We start from the raw sequence: 26,637 nt of genomic DNA, 5'->3' as shown, positions 1-26,637 counted from the left end.
CGTGCATCTTCAAAACTTGAAGAAATTTTTTTTCTCATGACTGCGTTTCATTGACAAGCTACCAGCTATTATGTTAAAACTGTAGTACGGATGTATTTTCCAGCACGTTGATAAATGCAAGCAATCGATTGCACAAGGTTTCTCTCTTCCATCAGATGTGATTTCCTTTATTGTCACGTTCTATGTCATCTCCCGCAATACTGAAATGAAAATCTGGTGAAATCAGACTGTCACGATCATTGATGTTTGACGTCTGCGGTCATAGTAAGTCAGGCTGCATGATGCACACAGTGAACAAAAGCTCCCAACATCAACCTATTCACACACAAGTTAACATTCATCATCAATGCTTCAGTGTCCCAAAACTGAGCAAAGTCCTGGTCTTTCCTCCCACTGTACCTGCTGCACATGATTTCAATCAGTATTTACAAGTGATATGCTTTTTGAACTGCATGTGGCATAGCCTACATTTAAGGGATACATGTTCATCTGTATATAGTTTACAAAATGCACACAAATATAGGAGCATGAAGGTCATAACTCACGTGTAAAAATCCAACACGGCATTCCCACAATACAGTTGTGCCCATAGTTTATCTTTTTTTCTCATCTTCTTTAATGAACATCAATTGTATTTTAAACAAAAGCAGATGTCAGGGAAAGATGTAGACAGAATTTGATGATCATGAACTCGATGTCTGTTGGTTTGCTGATCAACAATGTTAATATGAGCCCATTGCATCTCAGAAAATAATCATTTACACAAATCAGGTTCACCAATTTAAGGCCTCAGAGTTTGAAAATCATGATTTATTGGGGGGTCCCAATCTAGTCCCGAATGCTACTGTTGATTTCAGCAAGTTCTTTGTATCATCATGGCCCATGATAATGAGACTGTAATAATTTATCATCCACTGTGTTCATTTCATTTAATTTCTGGAGGGAAAACCCTGCGGAAATGCTGCAGAAAAGGCGATAGTGACATACAGGAGACAAGGGCAGATATCAGAGATTATACATATGTATATATAATCACATTTGAGAATAATTGAAGGTCTCAGAACTAATGCTCGCAGTTTACAATATACACACAGTACCATGCTTATGCGTCTTCAGTCCTAATCGTTACTAACGATGGGATTCAGAGCCGTTACCAGAGTCTGTTCAGTCACCAATGTGTCCCAACCTTTAACCCCCATTCTGCCCAGTCACGCCGCCGAGGTTTATGGGTAAAACGCGTATATAGCTATTACTGATAAAACTGGAGGAAATCGTCGTTTGTACAGAACCAAAGAAAACACACATTTAAAACGGAGCATATCAATGTCATGCTTGCTTTTTTTTTCTATCTGTGACTGTAAGGAAGGAGAGGTGATTGTGTAATAATACCACTGTATGAGAGGAGCGCCATACTGAGGGAACCATGTGTGAACATGCATTACCAGCTCATAATAAAATAACGGAGAATCTCTGTTCAGTCACAGCTCTGCTCGAGTGCACTTGCGCCTCCTGCTGGCAGAATGGGGAACTACGGCACACTCAAGAGTGAATAACCTTCTCGCTTCCTAGTCTCACTTCTCTTTATCGACTCTTGGGTAATTCTTAAGATGGAGTTGCAGTTTTGTAATCGTTTCTGTTTTTGCTGAAGATAGCCAGATGATGCTCATTTGGGAGTGAGTGAGCAGGTCAGGGAGGGATCGGAGTTCAGAGGTCAGACGGGGGGCGCTTTCCGCTGCAGCAGGTACTGGTGGATGGCGTCTGCGTCTCTCTTGAGCCAGGAGGCGTTCAGGAGAATGTTCTCGCAGCACTGCTGTACCGTGCGCTCGGCTGCTGGTGCGTGATGACTCTCAAAGAAACTCTGAAAACAGAGAAACCACAGACACTTCTGTTCAGAACAGCAACCTGCAGTGCTTCTCATTTCAGACTGTGTCACTGTGCACTTTATCTTGATTTTGAACAGGACATCTGTTGCTCCATCACTTGAAACCAAAAAAACTTCCTGCTTGATATGTTTGCTTGCATTATATTTCTTGAAAATAAACCTAACATAAAAAAAATGTAATATTTCAAAATATATATATAAAGAATATATATATATATATATATATATATATATATATATATATATATATATATATATATAAAGAATATATATATATATATATATATATATATATATATATATATATATATATATATATATATATATATATATATATATATAAAGAATATATATATATATATATATATATATATATATATATATATATATACAGTATCAGAGATGTATAGTAACGAAGTAGAACTACTTCACTACTGTACTTAAGTACTAAAAGGCGGTATCTGTACTTTACTAGAGTATTATTTTTTTCTCCTACTTCCACTTTTACTTCGGTACATATTTTCGCTGAGTTTAATACTTTTACTCCGATATTTTTTTTATGTGCTGCATCGTTACTCGTTACAATTATAATAATGTTACGAATCATTCCATTACAAACCACTGCCAGAACTGTAGATGGCAGGTTTGATGAAACTGGCACATCATTGAGCGAATCAAGCGAGACTGCGCGTGCTGACTGAACTGCTGTGAAGAGAGAGATGAACACCGAGCCGAGCCAGATAATGACTCGTTCACGAGTCAAGAACCGGTTGCATAGGTTTTCGGATGACCAGTAACGTTAGTTCTTTCTGACAGTTCGATTCAATAAACCAGTTGAAGAAAACAGTTCACCGATTCTTTTGCGCTCGATGCAATGGCGTCATTGGCGTTGACTGCACATGGGCTCATAACATTAACACAGAATCAGTTCAGAATCAATCACCAAAAGAATCAGTTCGGTTCCAGACGCTCTGTGTGTCGGTGTGCTTCACGCTAAATCACACATGCGCAGTATCATCAGCTCCTCGGTTCACGAATCGGACGCGTCTGACAGAAACGGTTCTTGACTCGTGAACGAGTCATTATCTGGCTCGGCTCGGTGTTCATCTTCAGTTCTCTTTTCACAGCAGTTCAGTCAGTGTACTGTTTGAGTCAATGAATTACTCCGGGATATTGGTTTGTTTTAACTCAGAGGGAGTGTCAGACACATTAAACAAGTTAACAGCTTAATTCATCTCTGGATTAATGCGTATTGGAGACGCGAACTGTTTAAAACGATTCAGTTCGATTTGGTGGACTGTTTCAAAAAGATCCGGTTAAATCGAATGATTCGTTCGCGAACCAGATATCACAAACTGATTTGTTTTTAACTGTCTTACAACAGACACGGAAAAGAAGACAACGCTGAATAAAGTCGTAGTTTTTGCTATTTTTGGAGCAAAATGTATTTTCGATGCTTCAAAAAATTCTAAATGACCCTCTGATGTCTTAAGGGTTTGAAACAACATGAGGGTAAGTTGACATCATTAATGCATTATGACATCATTTTGCAAATTGGGCTAACTAACCCTAGTAACCGTTTTTTTGTTTACAAGAAGTTACAGTCAAAGGAATTGTGATTGTCCTTTAGGTTAATCATTTGAAATAGTAAAAACAATATGTTCAAACTTTTGACTACTTTCTTTAATAGCTACATAACACAATACTTCTACTTTTACTTTCAGTACTTGAGTAGTAAATTTTAAAATAGACTACTTGCAATACTTAAGTACAAAAAATGTTGAATACTTTAGTACTTCTACTTAAGTGTGGTGCTTAAAGAGTACTTCAACTTCTACTCAAGTCACTTTTTTGATAGAGCACTTGTACTTTTACTCAAGTATGGGTCTCTAGTACTTTATACATCTCTGTATATACATACACACACACACACACTATATATATATATATATATATATATATATATATATATATATATATATATATATATATATATATATATATATATATATATATTAATATATTTAAAAATGTCAATTATGTCTGACATTTTTCAGGTTCTTTGAAGGGACGAAAGTTAAAAAGAACAGCAATTATTTTAAATAGAAAAGAAATAGAATTTTGTAACTTCATTAATGCGTTTATGGTCACTTTTGATCAAGGCAATCAATTTAAAGCATCCTTGCCAAAACTTTTGAATGTTAGTAATGTATATACATTTTTTAAATAAAATCAACTAAATTTAGACTGATTGAATCATTAACATGTCCCACTTATTAACCAAAACAAATAAACAAATTTTACTCTTAAAAAAGGTTTCTAGAAGTAGAATTACTCTAACCAAGTGCAATATTTAGTCAATTAAATATTTTAAAACAAAAAATAAATCAATAAAAAAAAATTAAAAATAAAAACTAATCTAACAATATTGAAAAAAATATATATATTAATATTTAAAATATAAAATTTATGTTAAACAATATGATTATAATTTCTATTGTTGATTTTTTGGCAACCGGTTTTTACTAATGTTTCCTGCTGTAACACCATTTTGTTTAATATTTTGTCAGGCAACAGTCATACATCAAGTAAAACTCAAGCATACTTTTTTTCTTATGAGAATGTATATTAATTCTCACTCTTATTTACATACATTATATTAACAAATTTGTTCCTGTACAAGGTTAACATTATCTTTCCACTATTTATGATAACTGTACAAGGACTTTTGAAACTCATTCATATTAAGCGATTAGTGAACTGGTTACACTGCCTTAATGAAAAATGTGCTTCCATTGTTCTGGCTTGCAAGCAACGTTTACTCAACCCAAGTGCAATACATAGTCTTTGGAATATTTTAAGGCAGAACAAAACTTGAAAATGCATTTCCATTCACTTTACACAACTAGAATTAAACTGCTGGTTTCGTCTGGCCACACTTTTTTAATACTGTAAAGCTGCTTTGACAATTTAAATAACGGTGACTTGACTTTAGACAACACTGCTTATAAGTGACATGATGCTCACCTTAACTTCAGCAGCCATTTTATCTATTGCAAACCCATCCAATGTGAGCTGCAGTGAAGAAACAAAACATATATTCATGATACATAATCAATAAATCTTATATTTAATTTACAGCCTGTTGCATTCTATTTGTGTACTGCACTCGTTTCACCTTGATGAGTCTTGATATGAGGAAGCCGCCCTGGTAACGGTTATGAAGTTCTTCCCAGTTGTCCTTAACAAATTTCCATGCAGCTTTGCGCCCCTGTTTGCTGCTTCCAGCTACGCCCCCGATTACAGACACCGTGTCCTGGGGACGAACCTCCTCCTAAAAATACCACAGCCACATTCAGTGCCACGGTTCACACTTCTGGAGATTTTTAATTCCCACAGATTAGAGCGTGTCAGATCAGACTGGATTTCTTGTGAGAATGTTAGTCTAATTCAAAGATGAAATGGTGCTTTATTGATCTCCTGAGGAAAACTGATGCATTGCAGCTTTAAACATGAGTCACAGGGACTAAATAATACCGGTCCTTCAATACAGAAAATATCACAAATTCAACAATAATTCGGGGATACTTAATTGACAGACTTGGCACGATCCACCCCAAAAGACTGTTTTGTGCCATTCCCTTTATCCGTTCAAACATTTCACACTCTTGCAAAGTGTGGTTCTGGTGCTTTAAATTTTTCCAGTCTGACCTATTTTCTACAGTAAGTGTGTGTGTGTGTATTTGCATACCGACAGGGCAAAGTTAAGCACTCTCTGGATGATGTCAGGGGCGGGAATGGCTCCCAGCACTCTCTCGATGCGGTTCTTCTCCTCCTGCATGTCTGCCTGCTTGTGAAGCTGAACACAGAACAGGAGAGATGCTTTTTATTTGTCTGCACCTTTAAGGCTATCGCTGTGTAATGTTCAGACATGTGTTAACGGTCACCTTGAGCATGGTGTCAAGCGTTGTGCTGTCTCCGTGCTTCAGAACTGTTAGGTATACCTAGAGGGATGCAAAAAAACACCTTCGTTTACAGGGACATGTTGAGCCAGTACTACTAAAAATAATACAGGAACACCATTTAGCAAAATCAGCTGATAGATTAAACTACTACGGTGGAGGTAATAGTACTAGTGATGTCAAAAGCAAAACCAAAAATTCGTGATGCACTTGGCTGAGAACTGTAATTATTAATAATGTTTCACAGTGTTGATGTAAACAAAAACAATATACCGTATTTTTCTGACTATAAGTTGCACCTGAGTATAAGTCGCATCAGTCCAAATATACGTCATGATGAGGAAAAAAACATATATAAGTCGCACTGGACTATAAGTTGCATTTATTTCGAACCAAGAGAAAACATTACCGTCTCCAACCACGAGAGGGCGCTCTATGTTTTCAGTGTAGACTACAGGAGCACTGAGCAGTATAGAGCGCGCTCTGAGGGCTGGAGACGGTAATGTTTTTCTCTTGGTTCATTTCTCTTGGTTCATGTCAAATTAATTTTGATAAGACGCACCTGGTTATAAGTCGCAGGACCAGCCAAACTATGAAAAAAAAAAACTTATAGTCTGGAAAATACGGTACCTAATACTGAAAATAAATTGATCTAACAATCAATTAATCATGTTTCTACTCCAATTTAAACATTCAAACGGTGACTCCTTAACTTTTCATGACAGATTTACTCAAACATTAAATAACGAAGACAGCAAGTTAAGTAAAAATACGTTAAATGTAAAATACAGGGCATATATTTAGCAAAATGCTTCTCTCTAGAGTTGTCTTTTTCTAGTTGATTATCGATTTGGACATCATGGACATTCGATGGCTTTCCTGCTTACAAGATGGTTGATGTGGTCTTGTGTTTAAAACACTTGAACAAACGATTGAACAACTGCACAAAACGTGATGCATTTCAGTAAGTATTACGCTTTCTTTTAACATACCTTATGATGTTCATTCATGTTTATTTTGTGCTATAACTAGTAATAAAGATGAGACTACCAGTATATATGTAATAAAACGGCATCAATTAAACGGCATCAAAACAATGTTATTGTTTGTATTTTGTGGTGATATTGACAGAATTTTAAAATCTGAGACTGTTTCATATTCAATCTTGATCTTTGGATTTAAGAATCCAGATTAGTATCAACTAAAATGCTCAGTCTATATTGTTATTCAATCACTAGCATCGCCACAGCTGTTTCTGTTGTATTTTACACTAAACAGAAACGCACCATCTATTTTTTTTGGATTTTGTTGATGCAAATATGTCTGTACTATGAACAGAAATGCAAGCCGACTCACTGGACTCCTGAGGTCTGCAGGCAGGATCTGTTTACCCTCCACGTGATCTTTGAATCTCCGCCGAGCCTCCTCTAGTGTGGCCTTATGCCCCGCTTTACCCAGCTTCCCCAGCACCAGACCCCGCAGCAGGGCGTCCAAGTGCCCTGAACAAGACACAAGGGAGAAGGGCAACCAACACTTCATTTGAATGTCTCCTGACAAACGAATGATAACTATTCAAAAAGAAACCATGAAGCTATATATGTACAACGCAAACATAAGTCTGTGTGAGAAACAGTGCAGATTTTATTAGGTTATTTGGGTGAACTATTCCTTTATAGTTCGTTTTTAGAAGAAGAATATATATCTTCTTTCATGTCATGTGAGGGGCTGTATATACAGTGCCATGCAAAGGTTTGGAAACCCCTTGCAGAATCTGTGAAAATGTGAATAATAATAAAAAAAGAGAAATAATTTTTGTTTTTTTTGGTACTGTCCCGAGTAAGATATTTTACTTAAATTATGTTAACATTTAGTCCACAAGACAAAAAAAAAGCTGAAATTATTCAAATTACCCCATTCCAAAGTTTGGGAACCCTTGGTTCTTAATACCGTGTGCTGTTACCTGGATGATCCATGACTGTTATTTCTGTTTTGTGATGGTTGTTCATGAGTCTCTGTATTGTTTTGAACAGTTAAATTGAGCACTGTGCTTCAGAAAAATACTAAAGGTCCTGCAGATAATTCAGTTTTCCAGCATCTTCGAGCAACATTCACTGATGCTCCAGAAGGAAACACAATGCATTAAGAGCTGGGGGATGAAAACTTTTGGAATTTGAAGATCAAGGTTAATTGTACTTCATTTGTGCTCCGGAAAACATCTTCTGATGCTGCTGATGGGCAGTACTAAATGGAAAAAAAATATTTCAACAAAATAAGAAAAATTTCAATGACATCATCCTGTTCAAAAGTTTTCACCCCCTGGTTCGTAAGGCATCGTGTTTCCTTCTGGAGCATCAGTGAATGTTTGAATCTTTTTTAATATTTGTGTTTGAATCACTCAATTGTCCTCAGTGTGAAGAGATGGATCTCAAAATCATACAGTCACTGCTGGAAAGGGTTCAAATATGCAAAAGATGCTGGAAAGCTGAAGAATCTGCAGGACCCTAGAGGATTTTTCTCAAGAACAGTTCTCAGTTTAACTGTTCAGAATAAACAGTTCATCCAGGTAACCAAAAACAGAATTAAGAACCAAGTTCGAATGAGGTTATTTGAATAATTTCAGCTATTTTTTTATCTTATGGACTAAATGTAAACATATTTTATGTCAAATATCTTACTCAGGACAATACTAAATAAAAAATAACATGCACTGATGATATATCTTATTTTGTTCAAATTATTCACATTTTCACAGATTCTGCAAGGGGTTCCCAAACTTTGGCATGCCACTGTATCCGTGTTGGAACACAAATAAAAGAAAAGAAATCCAGCTAGTTTGTGGTGCTTTATTAATTTGAATGAAAAACACACAATAACAATAAAGCAAAGACAAACTTAATTTATATGAAAAATGGAATATGGCCAAATATGCACTTTTGCTTTTTCGCTTTGACATCAAATCCTCTGTCATCTTCTTCAGTCTTCTCTCCTTACCCTATTCACATAAGTGAAATCTGACTCCTGCTGCTAATGCTTTATGGAGTAGATGATTTCCATTTATATTGCAGAACCCATTATCAAACTAAATGTTTTTTTATTTTTTGAATAATTTAATAAGTAAAATGATGGTGGAGTCGGTGAGCAGTTAATGGCCAATGAACACTGTAACACAGCAAAGGCAGGCTTACTTCAAAGTAATTATTTTATATTTATATATTTTTCATTTAAATAAGGAATGCTTGAAAGCTACATATTTTTTATTTATTTATATATACATTCATGATATCTATATTTAATTAATATTTACATAAATGTAACTTATTAAAATAACTAAATCAATCTTATCTAAATCAATAACATTTGTTTTTTACATCGTAGTCAAATTGGTTTTGAAAATGCAAAGCGCAATATCACTCTTCCTGCTATCTCCTACAGAAACTTTTGTATTGTGTTAACCCTTACCTTGTATTAAAAATAAATAAAAAATGGCTTGTGAAATTGCCATGATATAACATTTATATATCAACTCCCTTTCAGTTTTTAACAACTTAACAGGAGCGCTGTCACTCATTGCAGTTAGCTTATCATAACCACGGTCATTTACATAGAGAACATACTCAAATGTTTAAATTGAAGGTGGCTAGAAATTGGTGATGTGAAAATAAATTCTGACTGTCTGAGTGCAAGAAACCTAGACTGTTGCAAAGAAAAGTGCAGAATGTGTCACCTTTAAAGGAATAGCTCACCCAAAAATTTAAACTGTCGTCATTTTCTCACCCAAAATTACGACTTACTTTCTTCAGTGGAACATAAAAGTCTCCATGTGTTTGCTTATACAATGAAAGTCAATGGCCTCTTCATCTTTTACGTTCCACAGGTGAAAGAAAGTTCAGGTTCAGAATGACATGAGAGTGAATATTTATGACACACAATGTCCATACACATTCAGTTCTTTCTCTTACCCTCTCCGGTTTTACTGTCCCAGCCCAGCTTCATGCCGATAGGGGTGAAGAGATCTCGAATGAACTCCTGGATGTCCTCGTGGAAGTCAGTGTGTGAGAGCAGAGAGGACAGAACACCCAGATTACAGCTCAGGTCACTCCACACCGTGTAGTTTGGCTCATTCACAAATGCTTCCATCACCTTCAACACCTCCACAGTACTGATCATACCTGCTCGAGCCTGAGGGCATGACAGAGAGAGAGAGAGACACTATTAAAAACAGAAAGTGGTAATAGACAGAGAAGAAATGGAAACGAATAATGATATTGCTGAAATGGCTTTTCTTTTCAGCAACACTGAACACAAAGATAACAACTTTGGGGAAAAAAAAGATTTGTAGCCTGCAAAAAAAACTAAATGACACACCAATACTAAATCACTAAAAACCCACAAGCACACAATATACTTTTGTATTCTTAATTTTTTTTTTTAAATACATTTAAAAGGATAGTTCACCCAAAAATCATTCAGTTTTGGCCTCAATTTGTCCCAAACTTGTTTCTTTCTTCTGCTGAACATACAAGATATGTGGGTGGCCAAACAGTTGCTGGTGCCCAGTGATTTCCATAGTATGGAAGAAAATACTATGAAAGTCAATGGGGACCAGCAGAAGAAAGAAATATACATACAGGTTTGGAACTTGAGGGAGTAAATGATGACAGAGTTTTGAAGTAAACGATCTCTTTAATTAAAATTTTTTATGCCATTTTAATACAACTAATATTTCATTATTATATAAAAAAAAAAAATATCCAAAGGATATTAAAAACAACAACTTCCTCTATGCTTCTATTATTTCAGCGAACTGCCAACTTGACATTTCTCAGTATCTACAGAGTTGTTTTATTTACTTTTTTTTTTTTTTGCCGAAGTTACAAAACCCACATGACTTGTTCCTTAATTTATAATGTATTAGTCAGGCCTGGAGGCATGAAAGAACCTGACTTCCATACGACTTTGTAACTTGACACTTCACTCAAGTCTTAATACTGGAGACTTGACTCAAGATGGAGAGCTGAGCCTCTACTCTGATTGCAAACACTGATTCAGACTGATGTGTGGCGTCTCACCAGGGAGAAGAGGTCGTTTTGCAGACCCAGGCGGTCCACAGGCAGAAGCGTGAGGTCTCGGATAGCAGGAAGCAAACTTTCCAACATTGCAGAGCTGTACTGGATCCTGTAGAATCCCACGGTACCTGGATTAATCTGCACATGGTAGAAAACAATGTGATTTTATAAATGCACAATCTTTGAAGCCTTTCCGTATAGTATAAATAACAGTATAAATAAACTTTTTCATAAAAATATACAAAATGCAGCAATCTGACCTTAAGCCAGTGGTCAGGTGCAACGTTGGTGATGTTAATTGTGGTTTCAGGCTGGTCCAACAGAACCTCCATCTTGGAGCAGCTCGGGTCCTCACTAGTGCAGATACTGATGGGAACCATCCAATTGGGGCAGTTCTCATCTAGAACATAAAAACAGATATTACGGAATAGAAAAATACAAAAAAAATGTAATGTTAAACAAAGTCAGAGGCTTCAATAGTTTAACTGCTTTGTTTGCATGTACCATTACGTGGTCCGCTAGCACAGAACTTCTTCTGAGAGATTTTCAGCACGCGGTCACTGCCATGCTGGAGGGAAAAAAACAAACCCAAACCAATTATTTCAGCTCTGATTAAATCTGGTATTACCCAAGACAACAGTTGTTATTACCAGATGCTCCCTGAGAAGCTCATAGTCAATCCCAGCAAGACTTCTCAATGCCCGAGGCGTATTTAAATCATATTTGAAACCTCAGAAAATTTGAAACTTTGTCTGTGTGTGTGTATATATATAAAAAAAAAACATTTCTCTGGATGTATATATAGAAATCATTCTAACTAGTTATGAGTGTTGGAAACAATTCTGCTGTCTAATATATTTGATGAATAAAAGGTTAAAAAGAACTGCATTTATTCAAAATAAAAAGGAAATTCTAATAATATATATTCTAATAATATATTTTCTTTACTATCACTTTTTATCAATTTAACACACCTTGCTGAATAAAAGTATTGATTTTATTTAAAAAAAAAGAAAGAAAAAAAATTTCTGACCCCAAATTACTGACCAGTAGTGTATATTGTTATTACAAAATATTTATATTTTAAAAACATAGCTGCTTTTTTTTTTTTTTTTACTTTTCATTCATCAAAGTATCCTAAAAAAGTATCACATGTTCTGAACAAATATTAAGCAGCAGAACTGTTTCCAACTTTGATAATAAATCATCATATTAGAATAATTTCTAAAGGATCATGTGATAATGATCCTAAAAATTCAGCTTTGCATCACATAAACAAATGATAATTTAAAGTATAATAAATTTAAAAACAATTATTTTAAAATTGTAATAATATATCACAATATTACATTTTTTTTCTGTATTTTTGATCAAATAAATGCAGGCTTGATGAGCGGAAGAAACTTCTTTCAAAAACATTACAAATATTAATGTTTCCAAACTTTTGGTCTGTAGTGTGTATGTGTATGTGTGTATATATATATATACACACACATAAACACAATCCCACAGTGCTGAATCATATCAAAACCAAACCCTGATGTCTATGAGAATGAGTTTGTAACTGTTACCTGCTCTTGATCCACTACTATAATGGGGAATCCCATTTGTTTGGTCCAGGAATTCATCACTGCAGCAATAGGTTTCCCACTTGCTTGCTCCAAACACTCCCATAGGTCCTCTGGGATATATAAAGAGAGAACGTCACACCCTTTATTTCTGACAACACAACAATTAACAAAGCATAATAACAACACTGCTGCATGATCACACACACGCCCACAACACTCGCGCCAAATACGATGTCACGTCAGAATTACAATGTAACACTGTGTAATTACTACAGCTGTAATCACTGTTGTTTGGATCAGATCGTGGGCCACAAGCAATGCTAAATCATTTCCTTTTAGAGACGCTTTCCTACATACAAGTGAAAATATGTTTTTTTCTTTTACAATTCACTGTGCGCTCTTCAAACTCCAGATGTTTCAATTCATACAAATTCGTAACTTTTCAACAAAATAGTCCGGACTTCATTTTTCTTTTTTATGTGGTGTGTTGAAAACAAGTGCACCATTTTGTTCTATAAAGACTAGAAGTTTTTAAAATGATAATGTATGCTTTTTAATACTGTATTATAATGTTTAAAGTTTGAAAACAACATAAAATGCCGATTTTAGAAACATCGTCCCACATTTAATCAGAGAAACTGATACACAGTTCCCTCTGTCCATGACACACAGAAAGCTTTCCACAGTTAATGATAACTGCTGTTTATACTGATCAGTAATTGTCATGAAAATAATTACGATTTATGACTTCATTGAGTTTTGTTCAAATATAGTCTAAGCCTATAACACAGACTTTAAGAACTCATTTACTCATATTTCATGTCATGATGAAACAGCTATATTCTTGTTTTGTTTGGTGGTGGTTGTTTTTTAACACCTTATTTGGCTATTTTCATGCCAAAAATCCCTATTTGAGTTAGAAACGATAAGACACCTAAAAAATCTACAACTAAATTTGGCCGTTAGATAATTTTGAACAGGTGGTTATGTAACAATCACTATAAGTCTATCTTGGGTTTACAAGCTCATAAGGCCGTTTAGTCATCAAGATAGAAATTATTAGAGGGTCAAATCTTAATCTACGCAAAGATTGTGGCGTGTTAACTTACCAGTAGATGCATTTTTGTGCTGGAACTTCAAAAGGTAAGCATTCATTCCCTTTCTAAAATCCTAGAAAAAAAGATAATTTAATCAGACATAACTCAAAACCAAAGATCTAAAGGTAACTGTAAAGAATTGCAAATTAATCTGAAAGGCAGTATTAACAAGGGCTGCTCGCAACTATTAACAAAAGAAGGTAATTGACTCCAGCAAAATAGACACCTGGAAAACCCACATCGACCGCCTGCCTGACAGATCAACACTGGGAATGTCTTTCTGCAGCTGGCTGAGCATGACCTCTCACCTCATCACCGATGTAGTTATGCAGCATGCGGATGACAGAGGCCCCTTTACTGTACGATATGGCATCGAATATTTCATCCACTTCTGAAGGGTGTCCGACGTCAACCTATGATTCACAACACACACACTCTGAAACATGACTCGGAGATCAATATTTCATCAGGCTAAATCTGGGTGTGGAATTTAAATGCTGTAAGCGATACGGCCGAGCAGACTGCAAATCAAAACTTCCTGCTATCCACACGAACCCTTAAAAGCAACAAACAAAACAGGCACACACTGGGAGATCTGGGTGCAATGAGAAAGATCCACTCATCTGTTGCAGACCTCAATAGGGTGGCTGTTATCTAACGCATCCAGGTCCAGAGCCCTGGTGTAATCGGCAGACACAAACTGGGTCCAGATGTCGTACTCAGGGAAGCAGTGGTCCACACAAAGGTACTCGATCCAAGACGCAAAGCCTTCATTTAGCCACAAATGAGTCCACCATTCCTGCAGCAACAGACATGTTCTCAGCACCCAGAATAACACAGTTATATTAAAATACTACTGTGACCTACAAAAACTATCTGTGGCTGAACACTCACCATAGTAACCAGGTTCCCGAACCACTGATGTGCCAGCTCGTGGCCAACTACAAGGGCGACCCACTGCCGGGACGATGCACACGAGTTCTTTGGGTCAATCAGCAGAGCCGTCTCCCTGCGAGGGATGAGCACGAGATTTAAAAAAAGGAAATAAGACATGAATAAGAACAAAACATAACGTGGCTCATATTGTTCAGATATGGCTGGGGATTAACATGCTACCAAGACAGATTAAATATTAATGAAGTTCTCCTGAACAGACGCTTTCAAAAAGCACAAGATTCTGGGTTTCCGTGATGATTTATCAAGTCTAAGGATTAGGATTTAATCATGTCATTTAAAAGTCACCTGTAAGTAACAAGGCCCCAGTTTTCCATGGCACCTACAGGACACAAGAGCACCAGAGGTTAAAACTAAATATAACAATGTCTATGAGAGGTTTCATATTTCATGAAAAAGATACAAACCAGCAGCAAAATCAGCAATAGCAATTAGATCAATTTTAGGCAACGGATAAGGAACGCTGAAATAGTCTTTGTAGAACGGAAGGGTCTTTGTAGCAACCTGGAAAAAAGAAAAATGTTTCATATAGGATGATACTTTGACAAGAGTCGATATAAATCACAGCTAGCATTAAGCTAAACCAATTTTATAGTACATTATAATTTTGTGATGTTATTTATTGTAGCACTTTATTTTTAATATCACATTTATCAGTAAAAGTCCAAAATGACAATAATTGTTAGCTTATGATATAAATTTCATAATAATATTTATAAAAATAATAATGTTTTTAATACATAAATTTTAATAAGTTTGGGGTCAGTAATGTTTGTTATGCTCACAGAGTCTGATTTACTAGATCAAAAATACAGTAAAACTCTAAAAATATTTACATTTAAAATAAAAATGTTCTATTTTCAAGGTCAAAATTTTTTCCAAAACCATAATACATTTTGTCTGGATTCTTTGAAGAATAGAAAATACAAAACAACAGCATTTATTTAAAAAATAAATACTTTTTTAACAGTTTGAAGCTCTTTGATCAATTTATTGTGTCCTTAAACAGAATAACTTACTTAGTCATGTACTAATTCCAAACCTTTGAATGGTGGTATATATTTTTTTATTTAATCAGACGTTTGGAAATAAAATGTAAAAAATATAAATTGTATAATATTATTTATGTAGACAGTACATTATTATACCAACCTGTATAAATAGTTTTATATGTGGCTTTGTTGTTTAGACTACAAAAACCTAAAGCACTTTAAGTCTGATATGCCAAAAAAATGAAACCAGTCACAAACTGAGAGAGTGCTTGCTTTACCTCCAGTGCAAATCTCCCTTGCTCTGCCTTTCCAACAGGAGTGTACACACGCACCGTCACACCATCTGATGACTGACTCTCCACAAAGTCATACTCGCCAATGACAAACGCCACCAGGTAGGTGGACATGATGGGTGTAGTGGCAAACTTCACCTCCACCAGACTGTGATCCTCTGGATATGGCTTTCGATCAACAACATTCTGCACAGATAAAGAAAAGTCAGATTCAATTTGCATCACATTTTGGTGAAAAAAAAAGACCATTTGTGGTTGGCAGATTTACATTTCAATTGATAAAACCACAACAACAAATAACTTCCTAAGAAAAAACAGTAGCAGAGGTTATTAGAACAATATAGTGGTCTAAAATTCTTTTTCAAAACAGAAGGAATGCGATTGGCACACATCACATGTCAAAACCTGTATGCTGCATGTGCGCCACAAGTGTAATGACTCAGAAAAGGTACATCGGCTAGGGGAGGCACAACGCCTCCGGGCCAGTGTTAGATAATGCATGTGTCTGACAGTAATATGAATCTAGTCATTTAGGGTGATTTGTTTCCAGAGGGAAAGATCAGAAGAAAAAAATAAAATAAATGACACGTACCATATTTGACAAGGCTACTCTGTCCTTTGGGACGATAAGGGTGATGTCAAAAGTGGCTTTGATAGCTGGTTCGTCCCAGCAAGGGAAAGCTCGACGAGCGTCCGTGGCCTGGAGGGGGTGAGAGATGTCGAGAGAATGAGACAGCGAGACAGGAAGAGAGGACTCAGGGTAAGCTTGTGTTGCAGTGATTCAAACAAATGATATTTGCATGGCATCTAAAAACCACAGATGCACAAAAGCACTTTCTTTCTTTTTTTCTTAAGGCCAAGTCAGGTCAGCAATTTGGATTTGTAGATGCCCTGTCAACATTTTCTTATTTAAGTTGGTTTGAAAAACCCAACATTACTGATATTTTACTTAAGCTATTTCTTCTAATTATTCTGAGACTCAGTTTTCCAAACATATCTTTTATACTATTGTTTGCAATTTGTTTATCGTGCAATTTAACTGCTATCTACACTTTTATTATCATAATAAACTTGTTTGATAGAATATATTGTTTGATAGAATATTGCCCTGCCAACATTTTCACTGGGCCATATTTGTTTATATATTTTTTGTTGATTCCACAGATCATTTTGATTACTTTTTTCTTAAATAAAAACACCTTTGCTGGAGAAACATGGCAAAAGCAATATTAATGGTTTGGTTATCATTTTCTTTGTTCTTTTTTAGAAAATTTTAATCAAGGTGAAAATTAATAATAGACACTTTTGCTGGAAAATTATGCCATGTGATGCAAAATATTACTGATGACTTACACACACAAAACCAGACTGACTATAACAAGTCTTTTTTCCATGTTAGTCAGCTGCTAGACAACATTACCTTGCAGACAGATCAGCAAAGTGTACAACAACAGCATAGATTACATCACCGAAAAAACAAACGTTTGAGCTTAGCAAGTCATAAAAGTAGATGTAAAAATCAATGCATGTATATTCTTCAGAGGCAACGCAGCACTAATCCGAAAGGGCAAATTACTTTTACATCAACTCTCTTACACTGGCCTCGAGTCCTTATCATTGAGGTAGATTAAGTTCACTTAAGAGACTAAACTTAATTGTCCCCTTCCACATTAAAACCTACCAAATGAAAACATAATAAGCAGGAGTATCATCATAGTGAAACATGCAAATATATAAAAATGGTACAATATGCATACTATTAAAGGCCAAGCAACACATTTTGTAACAGGTTTGATTTTACTACAATTTTACTTCTGCACTACTCCATTATAAACTCCTGTATAATTAATTGCTTGTTTTTCCTCTATTTGCAAGAATAAAAGTGAATGTGATTTCTTCTCCGTAGAGACAGACGGTCAAGATCTCAGAGGAAAGTGAATGATTGAGCAGGAAGAGCGAGAAGAGGACGTGACAAATGACTGGGCTAAAGCAAACAGTGGCAGAGAAAGCGAGCGAGCAAACAAATGAATGAACCAATACCTTGATATGAATTTACCTCAAACTGTGTGACGGCAGCGTACCGGATTTCTCCCGAAGGAGTTGTGTATTTACTCCTATAGAAGCCTTTCATTTTGTCATTCAGCTCTCCAACGAAGTCTATTTTCAATGATCCCGACCCTGAAAAACAAGAAGCCCATGATTAAAAAAAAACAAAAGGCACATAAAACAGTAGGACAGAGCAAGGAAGGCCCATTCATCTTTTTACAGGAAGCTGTTAGAGCCGCTTTCATCTGACAATAAACAGACTACAGCAACTAATTACACAGAGATTGTTGACATGACTCCAGCAGGCTCCTTCCAGGACACATTAGATGTGCTTTACCTTTTTGCAGAGTGCTGGGGAAACATAGAGTCACCTTCTCATCCTCATTCTGATAGTTAATTCCTGTAGCGTTAATTTCTAAATGGACGGGGAGAAAATGAGCACAGTTAATCCTAAAACTAAAACCGACTATGAAGCATTTAATGCAGGTTGAACCAGTAATCAGTCAAAAGTCAAGCAAATACATCAACTAAATGTGGATTTGCAGTTTCACACTCACCTTCCCCCCCTTCAGGCACAAAAGAAGCAGTAATTATGTCTATATCAGCACAGTTCATCACAATCTGGTTTGTCCCTTGAGTAACCTGTCAAGAACAATGACATATAGTTCAGTTTCAGCGTTTATGGGGCTCCGGTTGTTTCATGACTTCGGGGTTTTCAGTGTTTGGTGTTTGATTTCTTTTCTAGCAACACTTCATTGCCTTTTGCAAGCTTCGGAAACCTTCCTTTGTTTCATACAGTATCAGATAACAGCCATAAAAATGGAACAGACTCAAGTCACCAACATACAACAGAGCCAATCACAGCGGGAAATTCTTCCTGGTTTAGTAAAAACCAAATGAGCCTCTTTCTCTGACACAAAAAGAGAAATTATTAGCAAAGTTTAAAATTATATATACTACTTTTAAAATAAATGAATACTTTTATTAAGCAACAATGCACTGGGTTCCAACACTTTGATTAACTTAAAAAAAAAAAAAAGTCCAATACCCTCAAATTCAAAGACTTAATGTGGGGACACATTTCAAGTGAGAGCGAGGTTACATCGTGTTATCTTGTAAGATACAGTAAGTTACAGTTTTCATGTGTCAAACACAACAATCAATTGCATTCATTTTTGGCCATATGACAGATCTGATATTCTATTTGTTGTATTTCTGTTTTGCATAAAACTGAAGAATATTCTGTATTTCCTATACTATATTCTAAAATGACCTGATATAAACTTTTGCATGGATTTAATTGAAAAGAGCTTACCGTATTTTTCGGACTATAAGTCGCACCTGAGTAGAAGTCGCATTAGTCCAAAAATACGTCATGATGAGGAAAAAAAACATATATAAGTCGCACTGGACTATAAGTCGCATTTATTTAGAACCAAGAACCAAGAGAAAACATTACCGTCTACAGTCATGAGAGGGCGCTCTATGTCTTCAGTGTAGACTACAGGAGCACAGAACAGCATAGAGCGCCCTCTCGCGGCTGTAGACGGTAATGTTTTCTCTTGGATCATTTCTCTTGGTTCATGTCAAATTAATTTTGATAAATAAGTCACACCTGACTATAAGTCGCAGGACCAGCCAAACTATGAAAAAAAGTGCGACTTGTAGTCTGGAAAATACGGTAGGCTCATATAACCAGAAGTTTTAAGATATATGAATATGAAGTTTTTTTTGCCTCATGGGTTTACATTATCTTAATATGCAAAGCAATTCAACATTAATTTCTGGGTGTGTCTGTGAAACATAGAGTTACCAATCTTGTAGTTTTGTGCATGAATTAACGCCGTGTAGAGTGACCATATTTTAGTTTTACAAAAAGAGGACGGTGACTGTGGGCGGGGTGGAGGGCTGGGGTGTGGTGGGTTGGTGGTTAAAGTAGTGCTCAAAATAGTGCAATGACCATATCTCAAATATCAAAACTGAAAATGTTATTTCCTTACCTAAATATATATTTTACAGTCACTGTTATGCATATTGATCATAAACAGAGCTAGAAAGCTTGCTACCAGCAGCCCTCCTTCACAAAACTTAACATCTAGCACAGTTTCATCATAGGCAGAATGCAAAATGTTTCAATACTAGCATTTTAGTCAAATGTAATTAAGCAACAATTAAAACCTTTAACCCATGGGAAAAATCAACCCATTAACAGTTTAAAAGTAGTCATAGAAAAAATACATAGGCAACCCTGCATTCAACACGAGCTGCAGGAGTGAGATTCGGATGTTCATGGGTTGAAGAGAGAAAGATGGCCGTTTCAAAAGAGATTTAAATACTCTCTGTATTGATAGCAGCTCCCTGATGCACGAAAATTATGCAATATGAGAATGTTTGCAGGGAGCGGACGGGATTGGACACACAAATCTCAGGAAGAAATTCATTAAGACATCAGTTCCTCACAGCGCTCTAATACAAAAACACACTGGGGACTCTAGAAAGCAAAAGCAGAATTCCCGAAATTTTGGGGCGATTCAGAAATCCCAGACAGTTGCATTTTTTTTTAAGGTCTAAAAAGAAGAAATGTTTGGAAAAAGAGAAGAAATATGGTCACTCTAACGTCATGGCAATGTATGTACAGCATAAAGTGAACCTAGTAATAATTAGGGATGCACGATATTGGATTTTGGCCGATATTCGATATGCCGATATTTTCTAAATAATTTTGGCCGATGCCGATACCGATATCGATATATATACAAATATATACTGATATATTTACAAATATATACTGATATATTTAAACTTTAATTTTACTGAAGAGAAATCCATGTATCTCTTCTGTACTGATTCTACCATAAATTTATTATTTTACAAATGTAGACAGACATTCACATCTGAAAAACAGGTCAATTATTTCACTTGGAGAATATCGGTTTGGCTCATCGGCAGAAATATTCATATCGGCCGATACCGATAATGGTCATTTTAAGCTTTTATCGGCCGATACCGATGTTGTGCCGATATTATCGTGCATCCCTAGTAATAATGCACGTAACTAATGTAAATCAAGCAAACTTCTAGACATAGGCCACGAATTGTTGGCGAAATAACACATTAGCAGACTTTTTTTTTTTTTCAAAAACTTTCCAGGGCCTTGAAAAAGAAAATTGTGATTCACAAACTTTCAAGGACCAGTGTGAACCCCTGCGATTTGATCAAAAGTGACATTTATAAGCATTCACAATGTTACAGAAGATTTCTAATTCAAATAAATGCTGTTCTTTTGAACTTTCTATTCATCAAAGAGTCTTAAAAAGAAAAACAGCAGAACTCTTTTCTCCAAGAATTTATATAAAAATAATAATAATAATAAATCTTTCTTAAACACCCAATCAGCATATCAGAATGATTTCTGAAGGATCATGCGACACTGAAAGGCTGGAGAAATGATGCTGAAAATTCAGCTTTGTGTCACAGAAATTTTATTACATTTAACAACATACTTAAATAGAAACTAGCTCATTTCGATTTCAATAATATTTCACAATATTAGTTTTTTAATATTGTGTTTTTGATCAAATAAATGCAGCATTGATGAGCATGAGATACTTCTTTCAATGACCCTGAGTGTATTGGCATCATGTACTTCAGCCGTTTTTATCTTTGCTCACATCATTGTTCGTACAATTTACCTCCTTCTTTTTTATTGTAGGAAATCTCCGGGAGTACGAACAAATATGATGCACATGGAAAAACCACCGCCTGAATCCTGACGGCTTTGCTGAGGCTCAAGGGCCAACTCCTGCTGTTGCCGCTATGAAATTCTGACGTGTGCATATATAATCAGATTATGAATAAAAAAGAACAACAGTTTGCATGGCCTCTTATGTTCCAATAGGCTGTTTAATACTGCATTTATTGCATAATGCTGATGTGAAACTTTCCCAGGACGATCAATAGCTTTCATGCTCTCCTCACACCCATAAGCTAGTTTTCATAGACAAATACATCCCAGAGTCAGTAAACACACTGTTTTAATTATTCCTCAACTGAACTATTACCACACTTTATTGATGGTGACATAGATCCTGCACAATGATACGCATTGTGTTTAGAGGCATGAATCTGCCAAGGTGAAGCTTTAGAGAGCACATGTGGCTTGTTGAAGTTGGATGTGACTTGGATACAATGAGTGTACTGGCCATGTGACAACTATGAGTGCACTACTTCAATGGCATTCATAAATGGAAGCCAATCACAGTCATAATGCATATGGCATTGTGGGGGATGTAGTTAATCTCATGCTCCAATAAGTCTTGGCATCAAGACAACATCAACGGCAAGACGACTTTCACAACAGGGCTGCATCAAAGTGGGGTACAACATGACTTGACATGTAAAGCAGTTGGTCTATAAAAGGCATTATAAACAATCTTACGCAGAAGGATATGCTAGACCTCAATTTCATCCCATCTGGCCTGCACTGACCTCTGCCATCTTTTCTCCATATTTACAGAAACATTCAGTCATTTTCCCAGTAGTACATGCTGTGATTGTCCTGATATATATATGCACACACACATACACACACACACACACACACATATATATATATATATATATATATACACACACACAAACATATATATATATAAAACACAAATATATAGAATGATAAAAATTTAGATACAGATATTCGTTGAATTTAACGAGCATAAAAGTTATGCCTAACTAACAATGAACTTTTAATGAACCTCATATTTTGAAGATTATATATAACAGTATAAAAGTGCATTATTTTGTCCCAAGTCACAAAGTCCACATTGCACCCAGTGTTTCGTGAGGCACTACACTGTGATTATAGTAAGCTATAAAGTATCATGTAAACTGTCAGACAGGTTTAGAGTGACTCAGGAGCTTGTAGACGGAACTGATTCACTCGTCTTGGGCAAATACGTGAAAACTATGACCAGCAAGGCGGTTAAATTACGAAATATATTTGTGTACATGACAGCAGCCCAGCAGGCTAACGTGGTTAGCAGTGTGGCGCCAGTTACGTTAGCGCTTTAGCTTGCGGGGAAACAAACTTAACGTTACCTGCTTAACGTTAATTATCTTTATTGCGAGAGGTTGGTCTCAGAGGTCACCGGGTTTAAGTATTTAACCACAAATGATCACATTCCAACATGCTGGACTCGTAAATGTTAAAGATTTGGAGGTTAAAGCCGCTGTCTCGCTAGCACTTTAGATTAGCAGCAACGACAGTATCAGCAGTTATTAAAATGCAAAGTTAAAAACCACGCTTAACATGAACAAGGCATGACATTATGGCCCGGGGCAGAGGGGCTGCATGCAACATTAATGTTACCTCCACGGCTGCCTCCAGTTTGCCCTCGAAGGTGAAGTCGATGAGGTCGGGCTTGAGGCGCAGCCCGTAGTTGACGGGGTAGACTTCAGTGGGCAACCGCACGAAGGGCCTCCGCTCGGGCATGCTGAATAATGTCGATACGCTAGAGAGCGAATTAAAACGGACTAGGAGTCTGCTTGCTCGAAGAGTCTGAAACACAAGCTTCGCTATTGGATTCGGAGAGCGGGGTAGGGCTAGCCGTATGACTGACAGAGACACATGAAAAAAACAATACAAACCGTTGGAGAGATGGTCCTCGTTGTGCCCCGCCCCCTTTTCGGCTAGCGACGTTCGAATCGTTCGCTTTTCAGTGAATCGGTTGAACTGGCTCGAACCGAAAGAGTTGTTCACGAATCGGATTGAATCGGTTTACTGATTTTCCGACGAGGGATCTAAAATGAAGGTGAAATGTCGTAGCCAAAAAAACTCCATTGTACATTTTCTTTATGATTTTTTTTTTTTTTTTTGCATTTTTCCTTTATTTTGATAGGACAGTTGCAGGAAGAGAAGCGATCGGAAAAGGTCCGCAAGCTGGGGTTCGAACTCTGGACGCCGGAAGTGCAATGACACCGACCATTGTCTGTTTTTAGTAGCCTAAATGTTTTAAACAGTTCACAGATAAGTTACTTTCAAACCAAGCTTTCTGTGGTCAATGTGGCAAATAAGGGAAAACTTTCGCTAGAATTTAGCATGTGAAAATTTGCCGAGCTGCTGTAAATTTAGGATTTGAATGTAGCAGCAAAAATAAATAAATTAAAAAAAGCAAAGTTACATAAAAAAAATTCAATAACATTTAGCCAATTGCAAACTTTATTATTATAGTAAATGAAAATGATATTAATGTTTTAACTGACTTTGTTTTTATGTGATGAATCATTGCTGCAAGAAATAAAAAATAAAGAAAGAAAAGAGACACTACAAATGTGTGCCAACATATGGCTTTATATAACTGTTTAGTTTTAAAGTTTAGACAAAGAATGCAATATGCTAATAATCCGCTTTTGAACTGATTATTTTAAATGAACTGTTCAAAAGAACCGATTCGTCTAAACGAGTTGGGCTTCTTTCACGGACGGACTGATCAAAGCGAAAGAACAGAAATAAACACATCTGGACGAGAAAAGGCTTCAGCTACGTTTGCAATATATAAGTTAAATCTATAGAGGGTGTGTCATTGCCCATGTTTTATTAAGCTTGATTAGAATCTCATTGAATTTTACACTATATGTCACGCTTTTGATATTTTTATTGAAAAAAGTGAAAAGGAGACTTCTGCAACAAAGCAGTTTTCACTATTACAATAGCTCGAAAGGTCAAGGTCCACAACAAGTATAGTCTATCATTTAAACATGAAATCTTCATGCATAATTTGCATTTATCTATTATAAATGTGCAGATGCCTCTTTATACTAATATACAATCTATAGGTTATCTTTAGGAACATACAACTGAAATAGATCCGATAATTACTTAGAGTAACCAATTATTTAGTGAGCCTCTGTTTTCTGACACAACACATAATAATCAGTGATGGATCGGTGTGCAGACATTGGGCCTGCCTGGTTAAAATACATTAAAACAATTATTTATTATCCATCTCTGTATAAAAATATATACTTTAAGAAACAAGTCAGATTGGTCTCATTTTGGGGGAAGGTGAAAATGCTTTAAAATCAACTGTATAAAAGGAGGAACAGCGCCTCCATCTGGTCATGGAACGTAGACACTGAAAGCGAACTGAAATGTCATATATCTTCAAGAAAGATTATTTGACATGACATACAGTAATATCCCTAACAAACATGTGCAACAATGCAAATGCCACCATTGCTGAAAGGTTACACATTTGAAAGCGATACATTGCTATTATCTGGAGTTATCACTGAATTCTTAATCATGTAATATTTATATCACTGTTAGTCCACATTAAAAGACAGAGTCTCGCTGTATTACTGTATTAATGGTTAATCAGGTAATTGTTAACTGGTTGGATTACCTTTGTATTGCATGCATGCAAGGAAAACCAAGCAATGAATTCTCCTTGCAATGTCTATATGGTTAATCATATACTAAATATTGGAAAACTTGGTGTACTGTCAAAAAGGCTTTGTTTTACATCCAGCTTCACTGTTTATTATAAAAGCTCATAGAATGATTGTGCACACAATAAGTCTGGGTCTCGCTTCAGTGTCTATTCACAGTCGCGATCCCATTACTAATCGACGTGTGTCTCTGGAGAATAATTCATGTTCATAACCTTCATATGTGATATATCTGCAACAAACACTTAATAGTTTTTATTTAGACATAATTAAACATAAAGACAACGTATTTAAATTATACCATGGGACAGAGTGAGTATAAATGAAAATAAAGAACATAATATTGAACACTTCTGCACATTACTCACTGTACTGTTTTTGATAAGATGTGTGAAGTTTTGTGCTCTTACCACATTGTTTAGGCCTTCGAGGAGTTTCCAAAAGTCAGTCCAATATACAGGCTTACAAATACAGGCGTCTTGTACTGTCAGTGAGAGGATTATTTACAGGTTTGAAATTGAGTTCTTCATAGACTTTCAATGAGTTTTGATAATTATATATTTTTAACATAGGTATTAGAAATGTAGTGTTCTTAAATGAAGAGTAAACTCAATTCATTTCCTCCAAGACTGTGACAGATTGAACAGAAATGTATTTGCCTTCGTCTTATGCCTTTTTATGGTATGTAGAGACATGCATCACCATTAACAGGTTTAGCTCCTAATCACGTTTTAGGTTACTCTCACACAGTCTTTTAAAAAGAATGTCATTACTGCACATAAAATTACACATATGGTTCTAATTATGTCAAGTTATTACTTAAAGACACTCAACTGCTTTTCATGCCTTTCTCTAAAACAGCTAAATGACTGAACTGTCATTAAGCCAATTAGTGCTTTGTCAGGCTGGCCACACACTGAATCTCATGTTCTAGGTATTTTTCTTTCCAGAAATTCTGAATCCACCTGACTTGAGAAAATAGTGCTGAAAGTAAATAAACCCATATTAAATAATGCAATAGGGTCCCAATAATTTGATCGTGCAAACAGCATTCTAGCAGGTTCAGCAGACTGTTTCTTGTTTAACAGTTATTTGTACTTAAAAAAAATGTGTAACACCCAATGAGTTCTTTTAATGTTAAAACTGAGAAATTTGGACAACTGATGGTCATTATACATTTAAAAAAAAGAGTTTTGTAACTCTCAGACTGCAAGGTTTTATTATGTCTTGTAACTTAAATAGGGCATGCTGTTATAGCAAACTTGTTCAATCAAATGTGGTGTCGTTCTTGAGCGTTTAGAAAAATAGAAAGAATTTAAAAGAAA

At 35.9% G+C, this 26,637-nt stretch overlaps 1 protein-coding gene across 1 annotated transcript; it reads right to left on the bottom strand.

The window, feature by feature from the left end:
• Positions 1 to 138: 138 nt before the first annotated feature.
• npepps (aminopeptidase puromycin sensitive) lies at positions 139 to 23,373 on the bottom strand. Its single transcript, XM_052568891.1, has 23 exons — positions 23,232 to 23,373; positions 18,421 to 18,505; positions 18,201 to 18,278; positions 17,874 to 17,995; positions 16,410 to 16,517; positions 15,803 to 16,003; positions 14,940 to 15,036; positions 14,821 to 14,854; positions 14,473 to 14,587; positions 14,213 to 14,377; positions 13,887 to 13,991; positions 13,591 to 13,651; positions 12,482 to 12,591; positions 11,415 to 11,478; positions 11,171 to 11,310; positions 10,914 to 11,048; positions 9,804 to 10,023; positions 7,201 to 7,343; positions 5,830 to 5,886; positions 5,634 to 5,741; positions 5,061 to 5,216; positions 4,910 to 4,957; positions 139 to 1,858 (listed from the first exon to the last, which is right to left on the bottom strand). The coding sequence occupies exons 1-23, from the start codon at positions 23,352 to 23,354 to the stop codon at positions 1,712 to 1,714; spliced, it is 2,622 nt and encodes an 873-aa protein (XP_052424851.1). The 5' UTR covers positions 23,355 to 23,373; the 3' UTR covers positions 139 to 1,711.
• Positions 23,374 to 26,637: the final 3,264 nt, after the last annotated feature.

This window comes from Carassius gibelio, chromosome B11, assembly GCF_023724105.1.
Source record: "Carassius gibelio isolate Cgi1373 ecotype wild population from Czech Republic chromosome B11, carGib1.2-hapl.c, whole genome shotgun sequence".
Taxonomy (NCBI): Eukaryota; Metazoa; Chordata; class Actinopteri; order Cypriniformes; family Cyprinidae; genus Carassius; species Carassius gibelio.
This window is presented reverse-complemented; position numbering and strand designations above follow the sequence as displayed.

Excerpts from the sequence above, each read along its gene's own strand:
- npepps (XM_052568891.1), bottom strand. The coding sequence starts at position 23,354 with ATGCCCGAGCGGAGGCCCTTCGTGCGGTTGCCCACTGAAGTCTACCCC. Across the intron at positions 13,652-13,886 it reads ATAACTACATCGGTGATGAG|GATTTTAGAAAGGGAATGAA; the intron begins GTGAGAGGTCAT and ends CTTTTTTTCTAG. Across the intron at positions 10,024-10,913 it reads AAAACGACCTCTTCTCCCTG|GCTCGAGCAGGTATGATCAG; the intron begins GTGAGACGCCAC and ends TCATGCCCTCAG.